The sequence below is a fragment of the Perissodus microlepis genome, chromosome 1 (genome assembly GCF_051167445.1).
Source record: "Perissodus microlepis isolate ML-2025 ecotype Zambia chromosome 1, ASM5116744v1, whole genome shotgun sequence".
In the NCBI taxonomy this organism is placed as follows: Eukaryota; Metazoa; Chordata; class Actinopteri; order Cichliformes; family Cichlidae; genus Perissodus; species Perissodus microlepis.
This window is the reverse complement of record NC_140461.1, coordinates 29,521,699-29,536,721: the sequence shown is the minus strand read 5'-3', so window position 1 is coordinate 29,536,721 and position 15,023 is coordinate 29,521,699. Positions and strand designations below refer to the sequence as shown.

The 15,023-nt window shown below is 41.4% G+C and overlaps 1 protein-coding gene across 4 annotated transcripts in view; it reads right to left on the bottom strand.

Moving 5' to 3' along the window:
- Positions 1-73: 73 nt before the first annotated feature.
- znf609b (zinc finger protein 609b) overlaps positions 74-15,023 on the bottom strand; it is a 79,075-nt gene continuing 64,125 nt past the window's right edge. For 3 of the 4 annotated variants that reach the window (XM_084940371.1, XM_084940226.1, XM_084940156.1), the window contains exons 4-8: positions 11,191-11,278; positions 7,017-9,306; positions 6,531-6,885; positions 4,851-5,204; positions 74-3,886 (exon numbers count right to left, since the gene is read on the bottom strand). In XM_084940371.1, the coding sequence (XP_084796497.1) occupies positions 3,843-3,886; positions 4,851-5,204; positions 6,531-6,885; positions 7,017-9,306; positions 11,191-11,278 (3,131 nt within the window). In that variant the 3' untranslated portion in view covers positions 74-3,842. The remainder of the gene's footprint in view (positions 3,887-4,850; positions 5,205-6,530; positions 6,886-7,016; positions 9,307-11,190; positions 11,279-15,023) is intronic. The other variant, XM_084940299.1, reaches the window with a different exon arrangement.

Here is a 15,023-nt window from a genome sequence, read left to right as displayed (position 1 = left end):
ATTTTAACTGTATAATCAGCTTAAATCTACAGCACCCACCAAGCACGAGCCATTAAACAGTTCCCAAGACAGATTGTCTCATAAAAAGATTTATTTTTTTCCAGCCCAAATTTACAAAGGCAAGTTACAGAGTATTGTATAAAAAAGAACCATGGTAATGTACACTTTACACAAACTCCTGAAGGGAGGGAGAAATGAGGAGAGGGGACAGAGATCTGAATTTCTCACACAGAAAGAAAATGAAGACATTGTAAACATCCTTGCAAGCACCAGAAGTGGTACTTTTGGGAAAAGGGGTGTGTGGGAATGGGGTTCGGGTTGGCGGGGGTTTGCGTGACAGTGGGCGGGGTCGGGAAAGGACAAACGAGCGAGTGTCTCTGCATTTTCACAGGAGAATGTTCAACTAGGCACCAATTGAGACAACTGCTGGCCAATAAATATACTCTTCACCATGAAACAAATACAGTCCTGCAAAATACAAGAGCCAAGCACTTTCCAATATGTTGATAGCAAAACATTACTTTTCTGGCTTTTTCATACACTTTAGTATATATGATTTTCACTGGGCTTTGCTTACTACTGAGATAACATTACTACTCTCAGAGAGAGAACAAATGCACTTGTCACAACCATTGTTTGATAAAACTATATGTACTGTATGCAGCCTGCTGGTACTAAAAACCCACTGACTTTTAATGACAACATCACAGCTGCCTAGATTACCCTTACAGATTTAAGTACACGTCAAACACCACCACATTCAGCTTACTCATGTCAGCCATTCTTCTTGAAAATGCGTAAAAAGTCAAAATATATACCGTCCTCGCAAGCCTCCATTAGACAGGGCACTGGCAACTTATTTACTTGGAATGTCCAAGAACCTCAGAACGAAGTGATGCAGTTTGGTAACTGAATAGTGTCTCAACAAGCAGCTAACATCCGACGTCAGAGGGTGTTAGACATAACGTTAACTGGTGGTTTAGGGATTTGACCGTGTAGAGTATTTACTGAGAGAAACAGAAACGACAACAATAGGAACATTAAAAGTATAGACACCCCCCCCCCCCAAAAAAAAGGAAGAAAAAATCAATAAAATTAAATTTAATGACAACATGGTCAATATTCCACTCAGATTATAATCCTTTAGAGGAACATTAAGACTGCTCATAAGCCACAGCCCACATTGAACCTTTAACAATGCCCTATCCTGAATGAACCAGCACATCAAATCCAGCCCAGAGTGGATAATGTGCCCCTCCCCCAACACAGAGAAACCGAATCCCTCTCAAATCTATGCAAGTAGCATGTGTATAGAATTTCACTTACAACCCCTGAGGTATAAGAGAACTGTACTATAAAGCCAAGAGGGAACTCTGGTACAAGAGGACACGTCTGCAAATTAAAAAAGAAGAAGAAGAAAAAAAAGGGGACCACGTGTTAAGAGGTTGAAAGGAAAGCAGAGAGCTCATTGGGCAGCTTTGAGCCTCCCGACTCCCGTTTCGCTTTAGTTCACGATGTTCGTGTCGCTCCACATTTTGACTGGCTCACACTTCCTGTTTTGTTTTGTTTTTTGGAACATCTGATTGGTTCATGCTTGTAAGAGTAACAGCTGGATTTTTTAATAGTTTTCTTCTGTTTAATGTGCTAATAAACTGACCTTCCAGCATAGGCAACAACGTAACAATTAAAACTGCTCTGAGGCATCAGACTCATTTGCTCACTTTTCCAATCCAAAGCTAGCTGCTAGTTAAAAAAACAAAACAAAAAACCCATTTTAAAATATATATATATATATATATATATATATATATATATATAAAAAAAAACAAGCTAAAAAAGAATCTGAAGTGGATGTGTGTTAAGGTGAAGCCACATGAGCAAGCGAAGCACCAAGAGAAATTTTAAGCCTTTTCACACTGAATATTAACCTAAAAATGACATTTTGTTCCAGTTTGTTGTCACTGCAACGTACAACCACAGAGTTTGAAGACTTCACCTGTGAAACTCTGCCTGATCTCCCCGTCAAGGTCATGTTGTTGTACAGCACTGCAGGGCTTTTAGCATGGCTGCTTTTTATTCATTTCTTTATTTCCTGCTCAGACTTGTGCCCGTGCGGTCTTCACCGATGTGTTAAAATAGTCACCCTTTGACTTGATTTTTATTTTGGGGGAAGTAGAAAAAGCTGCAGGGAGCCAAATCTTCTCAACAAGGGATTGCGCTGGGTGCCAGAGCAGGTTATGCTATTTCCACCTCAGCATGCTACAGTAGAACTCCTTACTGAGACAGGAATTCATGGTGTCCTAATGTTAAATGTTGTAAAATCAGAAGCATTGCAGAAAGCAGCCCAGAAGTGCACCAGGGAATGACCCTGAAGGGGAGAGCGGCCAAATTTGAAGAAGTCCCGGAAATAACTCGTGAACTGTTGTTTTTGGAGCTGGAAGACAGCAATTCAGAGGTCTACAATGAATCAACCTGCGCACTGCTCGGTTAGGATGAGTGGAGATGTGAACCAAGTTTAAGGTCAAGCAAAGCCTGTGGGGGCAAATAAAGAAGCACACAAGACGTTCAGGAACTCCACAGCAACAGTGACCATCTGAGCGCATAATGGTAAACGCAGCAGTGAAAGCTATTTAACAGTTTTTTAAGCAGTTGCGTGCTGGGATAAATATAAACATTTATGCACATAAAAGTAGGATAAAAGTCTATATTACAGCAGAAAAATACATGGGTGAAATTTCACATTGTTTACAGGAAACAATCAAAACTTGACAAGCTTGAAGAAGCACAATCTTACAGTAAAACAAAACAAAAAAAAAAAACAGAACACACACCAGCAGCCCGATGAGCGTGACGACGGAGCGTCCCGTGAACGGATTGCTCGCTAATGTGGCTTCACTGTTTGAGTGAGTGGCAAAAACGGAGGTGACCCCTTTGCGGTGTGAGGAAAAGATGACGGGACCGATACCAGCATCAGACACATTCGAAGATGAGCGCAATGATATGGAGCAGAAGTGAAGGAAACATGAATAGTGTTTATTCTCCGTTGAGGTGTACGCGGTCCCTTCGCAGAACGTGACGACATCATCCCTGAAACACGACGTGAGGGTTCGAGGAGGATGGGGAAACGGTGATGGAAAGTTGAAAACAAAAAAACAAAAACTTCAGTCTCAGGCTCTCAAGTCTCTGAAGAAAGCAGCTGCTGCCATATTCCCTCTCCCCACGAAATATAGCCAAAAATTTGTCAAGTTAAGGATATACTGTTGTTTCATGGCATACGAGAAGCCAAAGACAGAGTTGAAAACAATTTCAACGTTAAATCATTTTTCTTTTTTTCTTTTCTTTTTAAACAGTCTTTAATTTAGTTTGACCCCTCTTTCCCATCAGCCACCCAACTTCCTAAAATCCCCTGCCAATTTCTTTCTGCATGTGACAAAAAAAAGAAAACAAGAACAAAACAAGAAACAATGCAGTCCAAGGAGAAAAAAACAACAACAACAAAAAACAACAACAAAAAGCTGTTCTGGCAGTCCAATAGTCTCTTTTTGCATTGCATTTGTTGACAGTGCAAAGACTAGATAATCAGCGGGTTGGTGTTTCCTCTGCGTGACAGGGCAGAGTGATGGCTTTGAACCTGGGTTATATTATCAGTTCTGGTACAGACCAAGGTTTGGAGAATTTGGGGTCTTTAACGAGAGGAGGGGGAGGGAGAAAAAAAACAACAACAACAGCAACAACAGTCTGCCTTTCCTTGGGACAGAAGAACTAAAAAATATAGATAGAAACACCATTCAACTGATGTCTAAAAGGTAACACCCGGGAGATCTTGTTCTCATGTGATCCAGTCATATGAATCTTTGCAGGGTTGAGGTGTGACGGTCAGGTTTTCCTGTGAAGGATACAAAGAAAAGAATTATTTATTTACACATATTACAATAAAAAAAAGTGTGTGGAGAAAATACTTTACACGCATTTGTAACTCAGTTCTACTTGAGGTTTTGCTGATCACAAAGGCTGTAATTTGTGGTGCTGTTTAACTCTGGTGCATTATGCATTAGGTATCTTATTTATATAAGTGAGGTGGACAAAATAGTAGAAACACCTATGAGTTAATGTGATACAATTTAACAGTGACTACATCCTAAAGAAGCTTGATACAAACATTTAACATCAAAACCTTTTGTGAAAACTGCACTTAATGTTAATACAGGCAACGCATTTGCAATGGAAGAACAGAGGCATTTGTCAAATTCACTGTAATTTGACTGAGCTGCCACTAGATGTCAGTGCAGTCTGCAGTGGACTTGTGTCTTGGGCTCATTCAACATCTCTATTATCAACACCATGATCCAGTTGTCCTCAGAGGACCTACTTAGGAATGGATGAGCTGAGAGGCTAAAAGTGCTGCATATTTGACTAGATTGCAACAGAGAAGTGAGGGCTTTGTTTTTTTTGTTTTGTTTTTTTTACAGGTTCCTGCATCTCTCTGAAAGCCATGACAAAGAAACATACAGTTTTACTTTTAAATGACATTCTACATCTCTGCACGTACTCCTAACTTGCTGCCTGAGTTTTTTTAAGATGAGCTGCTGTGTGACGCACATTATCTGCCACCTGCATTTGTTTGAAAATGCTGCTCTCGGTAGGCTTGTGTTTTGCCTCCCTGTCAGTTGCTGCTGGAGGGTACAAGTAAGGGGTTGCTGCTTGATGGCTGACAAGCAGTTAAAGTATATTTCCTTCTTATGCTCGTTTTTAGAAGACCTGATGGTCATATGTTTAATTTACTCTAATAGTCTGCTGCATCTGAAAGAAGTGAACATTGTATCTACAGTGAAATGGGATGACTGATTTACCTGTGGCGTAGGACAGGTCATATTGCAGGGGATATCCCAGGTGGTGGTGAGAGGGCATGATCCGCTGGGAGGGTGAGGATCGCGGTCGGTCCACATCTCGCTCCCTCTCCCGATCCCTGTCTCCCGAAGCTCCCCTGTCCTGCTCTCTTTCCCTGTCGTGGGGTGGCTTGTCACCTACTGTGGGGGATTTGCTCTTGTACTGGCTGGTATGCAGATGTAGGTTGTCCAGGGCTTTCGAGTCTGTTGCCGTTTTGGTGACAGTAGGGCTAGCACGAGATTTGTCACTGCCTTCCTCGGCTCCAGCAATTTTACTCCCATATGGGGAAAAGGGATAACCTCCAGGTAGATAAGAACCTGAGAGTGACGAAGAAGATTAGTGATCCACATATTCAGGTTCATATGGAATACAAAATGAAGATAAATACTGTTAAGATTACAATGCAATAGTTACACATTGGTAACTAACCACTTAGTTGCACAGCTCACATATCTCTTCACTAGGGATGGGAATCGAGAACCGGTTTTCATAGAAAACGAGTTCTCAGTAGACCAATTCCTTGGAATTGTTAGTCTGGCTATCCCCTATCGATCCCAGTTACTGGTTCTTGCACTTGCCAAAGCAGAATCAGTGCGGTGATTGCTTTTTTGTGCTGGCTTTCCTCTGTGCTTTGTGCGGTCAGCTTTGTTTTTTACTAAGAGAAAGGTCTTAGAGATATATGTTCTCATTGGTGTGTGGGGTTGTAGCCTCAGGTTTATTTTGTTAAATGTTGATTATAAAACGGTGAGTTTCAACTATTTTACAGAGTGACATTAAAGTAATGTAACGAATAGTATAATAAATTACTTTTTCTCTGGGAGTAATTAAGTAATGTAGTGCATTACTTTTAAGAAATAAAATGTAATAATGACTTTGAGTCACGACTCCAACACTGATCACAGCAATGAGGGTAAAAGCTTCAACAAAAACGCACAAACATTTGACCCACAGCATGCAATACATTTGCATGAATGTAATTTTGGTGGCGACTCTAAAAACAGAGCGAATGAGAACCCAAAAGACAATAATAAAATCAGAATCGCTAAATTCTTATCAATTCTCATCCGTACTCTTCACTGACATCCACGTTGGTATAAAAACACTACTCTTATTTACTCTACATAAAGACTATAATATTTGGGCTATTTACATCAGATCCTCCAGGAATGTGTGGATTAACACAAATTCAACCATGCTACTAGTATTTATAAGTGCAAGCAATCCTGCAAAATGAAGTGAATGCAATTTTTTCCCCACTCTACACCATTTTCAACACATGTAATTTTATTGATAGCCTCTTAGGGAGTAGAATCATTCGTTGACTTCAATCATGTAATTGCCTTGAAAATTACTCCATTGCCATGCTTCATTTCTAACAAACTGTACCAAAGGACTGCAATTATTTCATGAAGCTATTAAATATTACCACAATTACCAGTGAAACAACACAAAAAGTGCTGTTTTTATGATGGAAAAGAAGAAGAATCAACTAATCAGAAAACCTCACAGACTCAGCCAACAATGATAAACTCAAATGAATCTTTACATAAACTGCATTAGCAAAAAGTAAAAGAGCAAAAATTCAAATTTTTTCATGCTACATTTCATAATTGCTTGTATTTGGAAGAAATCCAAGGTCATACCTGGGTAATTCTGCATCATGACCGAAGGCATTCCCCTGTATCCAGGGTGGTTGGGGTCATAGCCTTGTCCGTAGGGGTAACCATGCATGTAGGGCATGTAGCCTTGGTGCTGTGCTAGTGGTGATGAGAACTGCATGTGGGGATTAGAACGAGAGTCTTTGCTCATAGCACGATGATCTTCAGAAGTGATTCTGGGATCACTGCTCTCTTTGCTGTCCTCCTTGGGCCCACTTTGACTGTCCTTGGGCCTGGGCCTTTCATCCTTCAATTTACGATCATGTTCCCGGTCTTTCCATCGAGCATGTTGTTGCTGGTGCTCATCTTCTGCTTGAGACTTCTGGCTCTCAGGGTACTGCTAAGGGCAGAAAAGAAGCTCCAAGTCATCTAAAATCACTATCACCATACTAGAGTGGCGCATACCTGACAAAGCATTATCACAAGTTTTACAAACATATTCTAGCACTGTTGAACTGGACTGCTACTTACCTGTCTGAACCACATGGCCTGCTCCAGCCCTGCCTGACCTCTGGATTCAAGTGCTTGCTTGGGATCTTCCTTTCCATGGTGACCTCCTTCAGTCAGCTTCATCTTTAGTCCCTCAGGTTGTTGGGACTTTGAGTCCTCCCCCTTTATGGTTCCCATGGATTTGGAGGTGGGCTCAGAGGGGGAATCCCTGGATTTGCTTGGTTGCTGCTGCGCCTTTCCAAGGTCTGACTGACTTGGGGTTTTGGAAAGGCTCGGCGGCATCAGGCTTTTTTGTTTCCACTCATCCTTCATGGAAGATTCTCGCTCTTTCATGGCCACATCTGACTTCTTCTCAGCAGCACGATGCTGCTCAGCCATCTGTCGCTGGCGTTCCTCATACTGTTGCCGGTAGGCTGGGTTGGTGCTCATCAGGTAGGCTTGATCAGGATGGTATGCGTACGGAGGGACGTAAGCATACTGGTTGTAGTACAGAGGCTGCATGTACATGTTAGATCGCTGTTGGATGACTGAGGGTTGCTGCTGCTGTTGTGCAGGAGCAGTGCTGTCAGGTTTGCGATCTTCATGAACCTCAACCTTGACTTTTTCCTCAACTTGATCCTGCTCATCATCCCTTTTAATCTTTACCTGACCTTCGGCAGCTGTTGTACCTGGATTGGGCCCACCAGGACTGGGGTTGACATAATTGGGTGAGTAATAAGTGTCATACCCGGGATAGTAAGGAGAATCTTTGTTGGGTGTCTGATTTGGAAACAGTGCCTTTTTGACACTTTCCCTGATGGCTTGGTCCTCTGTCCTGACTTTAACAGCTTCTAGTTTCCCTTCACCATCTTCACCAGCATCTGAAATGTCTGAATATGCTGGGCTGTTGGTTTTGACTGAAGAGTTGTCAGCGCCATTCTGGTTCACTACGTGAAGTGGCGTGAGAGTCTGTGGCATCCCACTACCATCTATTCGACTGGCAACACCAATGGATGGGCTTGGGGCGTTGTCAGAAAAGCTGTAAATCTTGTCGGCTTCAGCCTTTATACTGGCCAAGCGACTTTGATGAGTTTCTGACGAGCCGTTAAGAAGCCCTTCCCCCTTATTCCCCTGATCGCAAGGCTCTGAGTACGGAAGCTTTCCTTCCTCCAGTTTTCCTCCCTTTCCTGGAGGCTTGGGGCTATCAGCTTCCTTTCCACCATCTTTTTTCTTTTTGTCTTTCTTCTTCTTGTCTTTGGAGCTACTGGAGGCAGGATCTCCAATGGCAGGGGGTTTAGGCTGTGTGCCTTTCATTTGGGGACTCTTAGGGATTCCTTGCATCATTTGGGTAAGCCCCGGGGAAGAATTTGGGTTTCCAGGAGGAAAAGAGTAAATCTGCTGGGTTGCTGTTGGGCCAGGGCCAACTGGCCGTGGTGACTTCAAGTTTTTCTTATCTGTTTTTGCACTTGTGTTAGCCTTTTTAGACTTTTCCGATCCTCTCTTATCATCTATACCATCGTTACTAGCCTCATCTGTGAGGCAAGGCCCATCCTCACACCCATCCATCGGTGTACCGCCTGTTTCAGCATCCGTTTCAGCAATTTTCTTTTTACTCTGTTTTGAACCAAACTTGCCAGGAGATGGAGATGGACTTTGAGCATCAAAGTTCCTGCCTTTTGGAGTGGCTGAACGTGCTGGAGACAGGCATCCTTTCTGAGAGATAGATGCTCCATTACAGTTTCCTGGTTCAGGATGGAGAGTTGAGTCCTCCCCATATTCGCTGTCACCATCTAAGTCCAACTTAATGTCATCATCATTGTGCGCGCGGGCTTGGTGGTACTTGAGACCGTTAATGTGCTTGTACTTTTTGTTGCAGTTAGGGTGTGGGCAGTCAATAAGAACAGGGGAAGGGCAGCTACGATCAAGGGGAGGTGGAAGTGGCTCAGTCTTAATAGAAGGGATAGGAAGGCCTGTAGGTCCCACCCCTCCACTGTTGGAATTTGTCCGCATGCGTTTGTTGCCTTTTGTGTCCTCTGAACTGGAATTGGGTTCCATGTCTGAGGTTGGCTTGGTCTTTCGTTTTCCGGCTGAAGAGGGACTGGCCTTAATGTCCTCGGTGTTGCTGTTTGGTGGGGTACGGCGCTCTGATGGTGTCTGACTGCCCCTCCGACCCTTGCTGTTAGAGGCTGCGCGTGTCTTATTATTGGTGGTGCCCTTGCTGTCTGATGAGTTGCTGTTTTCGTTGAGAGGAGTGTTGCTATTCGGTCTCATTCGTTTACCCCGACCGCGACCATTCCTCATCTCCAGATCACTTGTAGGGGATTCACAAAACCTGCAACAGTGTTAAAATATCTCATTTAGATTTGTATTGTCAAGTGCCAATTATCAACATTATGGGTACATAATATAAAGGAAATTCAACTAATGATTTTTTTTAAAATTAACATTGTGGAAACTTAATAATACTACTTCAATCAATACCTCATTCAACTTTCATTTTATTATTTCACACCATTAAATTACTCTAAATATAATTGGCTTTATGACAAGAACAGCCTGTCAAGAAAAATGACAAATCTCATCAGCGGTGCAGTCAGTTGTTTTCGCTTAATGGAAATCACCCGTGTGTAATTAAGATGTCACAAATGATTTTATGATAAACGCACTTGTATCTGGAAGGCAAACCGCTGTTGCCCTCATTACTAGGAAAAAAGGGTCAGTTTCTGGCAACTGTAATGCTCTCTAAGGACCTTTAAAGCAATGGTTTTAAAGCTTTCTTTTTTGTTCTTTTTTAATCTCTCCACAAACAAGCTGTAGGGTTGTGCTTGGCCAGACCAATATTAAAACTATTATGAGGATGACTTGTTTATATTTTCACTTGCAATGTCATATACAAGGTTATCTAGTCCCATCGGTAATAACTTTAATGGCACAGACAATAATGGCGGAGAGTTAAAGTTACAATAAACAATGTCACTCATACTAAAATAGATACACTATTGTCCCCCTCTTTTTCCTCTTGTAACATAATAAACTTGATATTTGGTGCTGAACAAGCGAGTAAGCACTTTAAACAAAGCAACATGACATTCCTAATGAAAGACATGTAAGCATCATTGGAAAAGACAGCCATGAACATTCGAGCTGCTTTGGTAATCAAAACACGCAGTCATTCAAATACTTAAAATAGCAGTTTGGCCTTATCTCTCCATAACAGTAATGCAATTATCTTCAGCACGGCAGTGAAGGTTAGCAGTCTGTGACAAAGTCAGACACAGGGCTGGTATGACTCACAGCTTCCCCTGCAAGTCTCTCCAAAAAAAATTCAACCTCAGCAGGGGATGTGAATATATCGGTAGACTGACTGGTACTGGAATTTAGACACATTACAAGCCCAAGTTTACATTCAGTCTGTTAAAGGCTTTCTGATTTATTCATGGCTTGTCCCTAATGTGGTTGTGCTGCAAATGCAAGATTATCTCAGTCCAAATGCAGCACAGCAAACAACATGTACTGAGCATTATTGTAATATACTGTGATACATTAGTGTTATACAGCCTCTTGTTTTCCATTAGCACTGGTTTATCCTTGATTTCATTTGATTTTTTTCTGTTGCACTTAACCATGCATTTCAAATATAGATTTATATTTACATTTAGATACAGTGCAGGTGTTTCAAATGAAAGCGAGTGTGCCTGGTACAATCCACACACTGTGTATTTTGCATAACAAAGGCAAATACCCAGAAATTACAACAACACCTCATGCTACCACCCACATAACAGTGATCTAAGAAATTGCAGCCGTTGTGATAAAGAATGTTACAGCGTTGAGGAAAAGCTGTCAGTTCACTGAGTGGATTCTGCAATCTGGCTAATTAGAGTATCTTTGTATCTTCTACTACTGCCTCCTGGGACATCAGCTGTTTGCTAATGAATCCTGTTTCTCCAGGCTCAACATAAGGACTAACATGTACTCTGTAGGTCCAGTGGCAAGTTGATGCATTAGGTTTTATATCCTCAAGCCTGACTCTGCTACAGCACATTTATATCAAATAGAATATGAAAAGGTTAAGAGGCCGAGCACCAAATGTTGGAGAGTAAATGTAATAGTATGCAAACCCTGCTTTCTCTAATAATAATAATAATAATAATAATAATAATAATAATAATAATAATAATAATAATAAAGAATTGCATAGAGCCATGCATCTTACCTCGGGGGAGCCCAGTCATGCCGTGTACAGTCCAACAGGGTGCCCACATATGTCTTGTTTCTCCAAGTAACATTGACCACTAGCATGCCTGTAAAACAAAGGATCAAAGATTTACATATTTATCTTACACCACCTATTAGAATACATTAAAGGAAGTGGATAAAATACAGCTCATATACCAAACAGAATATTTTACTGCGAAGTCCCTACATAACAGCAAAGTGTAAGGAAAATGATGCTACAGCCATAATGCACTGTGTTAATCTTCGCTAAAGGGTGTCATATGGAAGACAGTTTTACAATTCAAAGGATCCTTTTTATAATCTTCTTCACACAGTAAAGCCGTGGGGGCAAGACTGACTGATATCTTCTAAATGACTTGGAACAGACTCAGCTGCAGTCGGTATTGTAAAACCTGTAAAAATAGACACTTGCAGCAGGTCTCGCTGAGAACGATCGCATAGATTTTACCGGGAAATACTCACACAACACCCATTCGATTTAAATAAGCCATCTCAAAGTACAAGAGAGTTCCCTGAGGGACAATTACTTAGATGCAAATATTTTCAGCAAAACTTCTATCTCGCTTTGTAGCCCAAAAATGTACAACCTTGGAGAGAATGTAGAGGCAGTACCACAGCTTATGAAAAACAAGCAACAAGCTCCTGAGCTCAACAGATTTCAGTGAGGATGGCTCATTCTGACAGACAGTACATGAATGTGCAAAGAAAGCTACTTGACTTCAGTGGCATTGCAGCAATCTGTCACACTTAGAAGCTTCTGCGTTGCCTATTTGGCTCATGTGAATATCGTAGCATTCGGTGTGAGCTACACGATCCCACTTGTGCTAAGTGTGACACCTGAGCTCACGTTTTACAGTCTAAAATGAGAGATTCTAACATTAGAGATAAAATTAAGATTCGTTTAAGATTGCATTAACTAAAATCCTTGTACGTGGATGTTTAACTGCGGGAGTACGTTTCATATTAATTCAAGCCACATTCCACACGGCGGCTCCTGCTGAAGGTCGTTTTAAATGGACGCTGCGACGGGAGGCAAACGAAGGATAATCCGAAGATTTGACCCGTAAATTCAGAAGTGAATCATCAACCAAACGGCTACAGTGGTTCAGGAGCAACGACTGTGCACAAACACATTCTGAATTTATTGCCCACACCATCCCCCCTCTCTCTCTGCTGGTGACCTCAGCTTGCCACTTCAGCACTGCAGAGAAACTGGAGGCTGCAGTGAGCTAACTTATCTAATGGCACAGGAATGCTGGCTGGCAGCTTCCATCCCTCCGAACATTTTATTAGCTTAGGAAACCTCTCTTGCTCACCCTATTTTCCCTCTCTCCTTCACCCTCACCCTCATTTCCTCTTTTCAATGGTATAACCATCCCTGGCTTACAATCTTTTCCCCTCCCACACACACACAGTTCAAGTCACAGTTCAGACCTCATTTTTCTCTTGCTGCCTCTGGCATAAAGCAGCGAGTGTATAAGGCATTTATATATGTTTACAGGAACCTGCTGACACTTGGCTACAAGTCTCTTCCTTCAATCTATGGCTCGAAAGCATGAATGTTGGGTCCAGGCAAGATCCAACTGCAAATGTCATTTGTGTGTGTGTCTGTGTGTTGCGTAAAGAGAGGTTCTCCAGTTCAGATTTCTGTCACATTAAAAGAACCCAGACCTTTTCTGAAACGCCTTCAACAGCACCCTCTCCCCACCCCCCTAAGCTCTCCAAACACTCCAGCACAAAATGGCTCTGGCAGCTGGTCGTGGCAGGATGTAAATCAAGGCAGGGCAAATGAATGAGTGGCCTTTCATGATCTGCAGGATATAGCCTTCCCAGCGTTCTCTAGAGAAGGGTTTAGAAATTACACCACGAGTTGTTAAATGATTTAAAATTAGCATTTGGTCTTTATGTTTGACTGTGTCTTCAGTCGCTGGAACAATGCATGAGTTTAAGTGGGAATTAAGTGTTAGTAATGCCAGCAGCACTGATCGAGACACTTAAAAGGGGAAAAAAGCATTCTCAGATACACATTTCTTTGCCATTTGCTTGAGTCAATAAGAATTTTGACACGACCGCCTGGAAGAGAAAGCGACACATATATTAAGCAAACAGCTTTACACAGATTTACTAGAGCTCAATCAAAGTGAATGAGTGGTATCTCTAAAACCGTTTTTGAGCCACTACAAAGGTTTTCCATCACGACTCAGGTCTGAGCTCAGTTATCAAGGTCTTTGACAATCTTGTTCTGAAGAAATTCCACGCCGCATTTTATCTTCTGATAAGCATCGCTGTCTTGTTGGAAAATAAATCTTAAGCCACAATCTATTTGACACTGGCTGTTTTGCATGAGATTTTCCTCAGGAATTTCCCTGTCTTTCCCTCAGCTGCAGCTATCATGTGTCCGCCAGTGAAAAGCAGATCACAGCGTAGGGTTTCAAATTTTTAACCTCGAGTAGACAAAGTGGAGGACAGGTGATGAGAATAGATGGTGTGATCAATTTACATTTGCAGTCTAAATAGCTTGCTGATTTGATTGGAAAGAAATATTATGAGCGGTCAGAGCAAAGGGTCAACTGATACCTTAATTATACTATAAAATGCAAAACATTCTGGAAATCTATTGGGGATGCAACAGGAAGTGTCAGAGGGTCATAAAGAATGTGTTTATCATTGTATGCTTCCTTCAGTGATGACAAACAGCATCATTAACAATGTCACAGCAACATGTGAACTATACTTCTACATCAGATCTACCAGAACCGCATTTTAACCCTACGTCACAACCTTGTATTTAACCTGACGTGCGCCAGATAAAAGGAGTTTCTGGTTACTAAGAAAGTTAGGATGCAGATTTCCCACAGAAGTCTACATCAAGCCTAAGGTACTTGATAGTTTTAATGGTATGACCCTGGTAAGCCGATATTTTGTATGCGCCTTTACTCTTCAACACAGCCTGAACTCTCTTAGGCAAGCTTTCTTGGTATTTCTTAATACCAGCTCTACTTTGGATATTGGCTGCCTTTTGTTCAGTTCTTTGTCAAGATGATCCAACACTACTTCAGTAATGTTGAGGTGTTCCTCTGTGTGTGGCTGTAGACACTCACCTCTCTTCTGACCTCCTCTGTACATAGTAACACTGATTTGAAATAAAAATGTCCAAATTTACATTCATCACTCCATTAGACCTGTTGACACTGATTTTCAGTAGAGTTCTTGTGTAATTTGGCATAACCTGGCCGTTTCTCCCTATTTCCCTTCCTAAAAAATGGTTTCTTGACAGCCACCCTTTCACTGGGATCATTTCTGATGAGACTTCAGTTAACAGTAGAAGGGCCAGATGCATCTCTCAAGTCCTATGTCAGGTCTTTACTGGATTTTTCCTCCCTATTTCTTAAAAACATGGCTTTCAGATATTGTACAACATGCAGATAATTTTTTTAGGCCTGCCGCTTATTTAGTCCTCCTCTTGTCCGTTTCCTCAGATTTGTTTAAGGACTCACTGAACACCACGTTGAGATATTCCAAGTTTTCAGCTAATAGCTCTTTGAAAATCATCTTGTTGGTGCAAAAAGTAATATTTTATGTATTGTACACTGTTATCTTTAACATTTTTCATACATTCTAAAAAGAAATGAAAACAAGTTTTGTGTTTGTTTTTTTACGGACTGCTACTTACAAAGTATCTAAGGATATTAAAATTAAAAAAAAATCTTTGCCAAGTTATCTGTCATTCCTTTAGTTAAGTGACTTTTTGCTGCCTGAATAGGTCACTGTTAAGTGGCTAACTAAAAAACAAACATTCCTCTAACAATG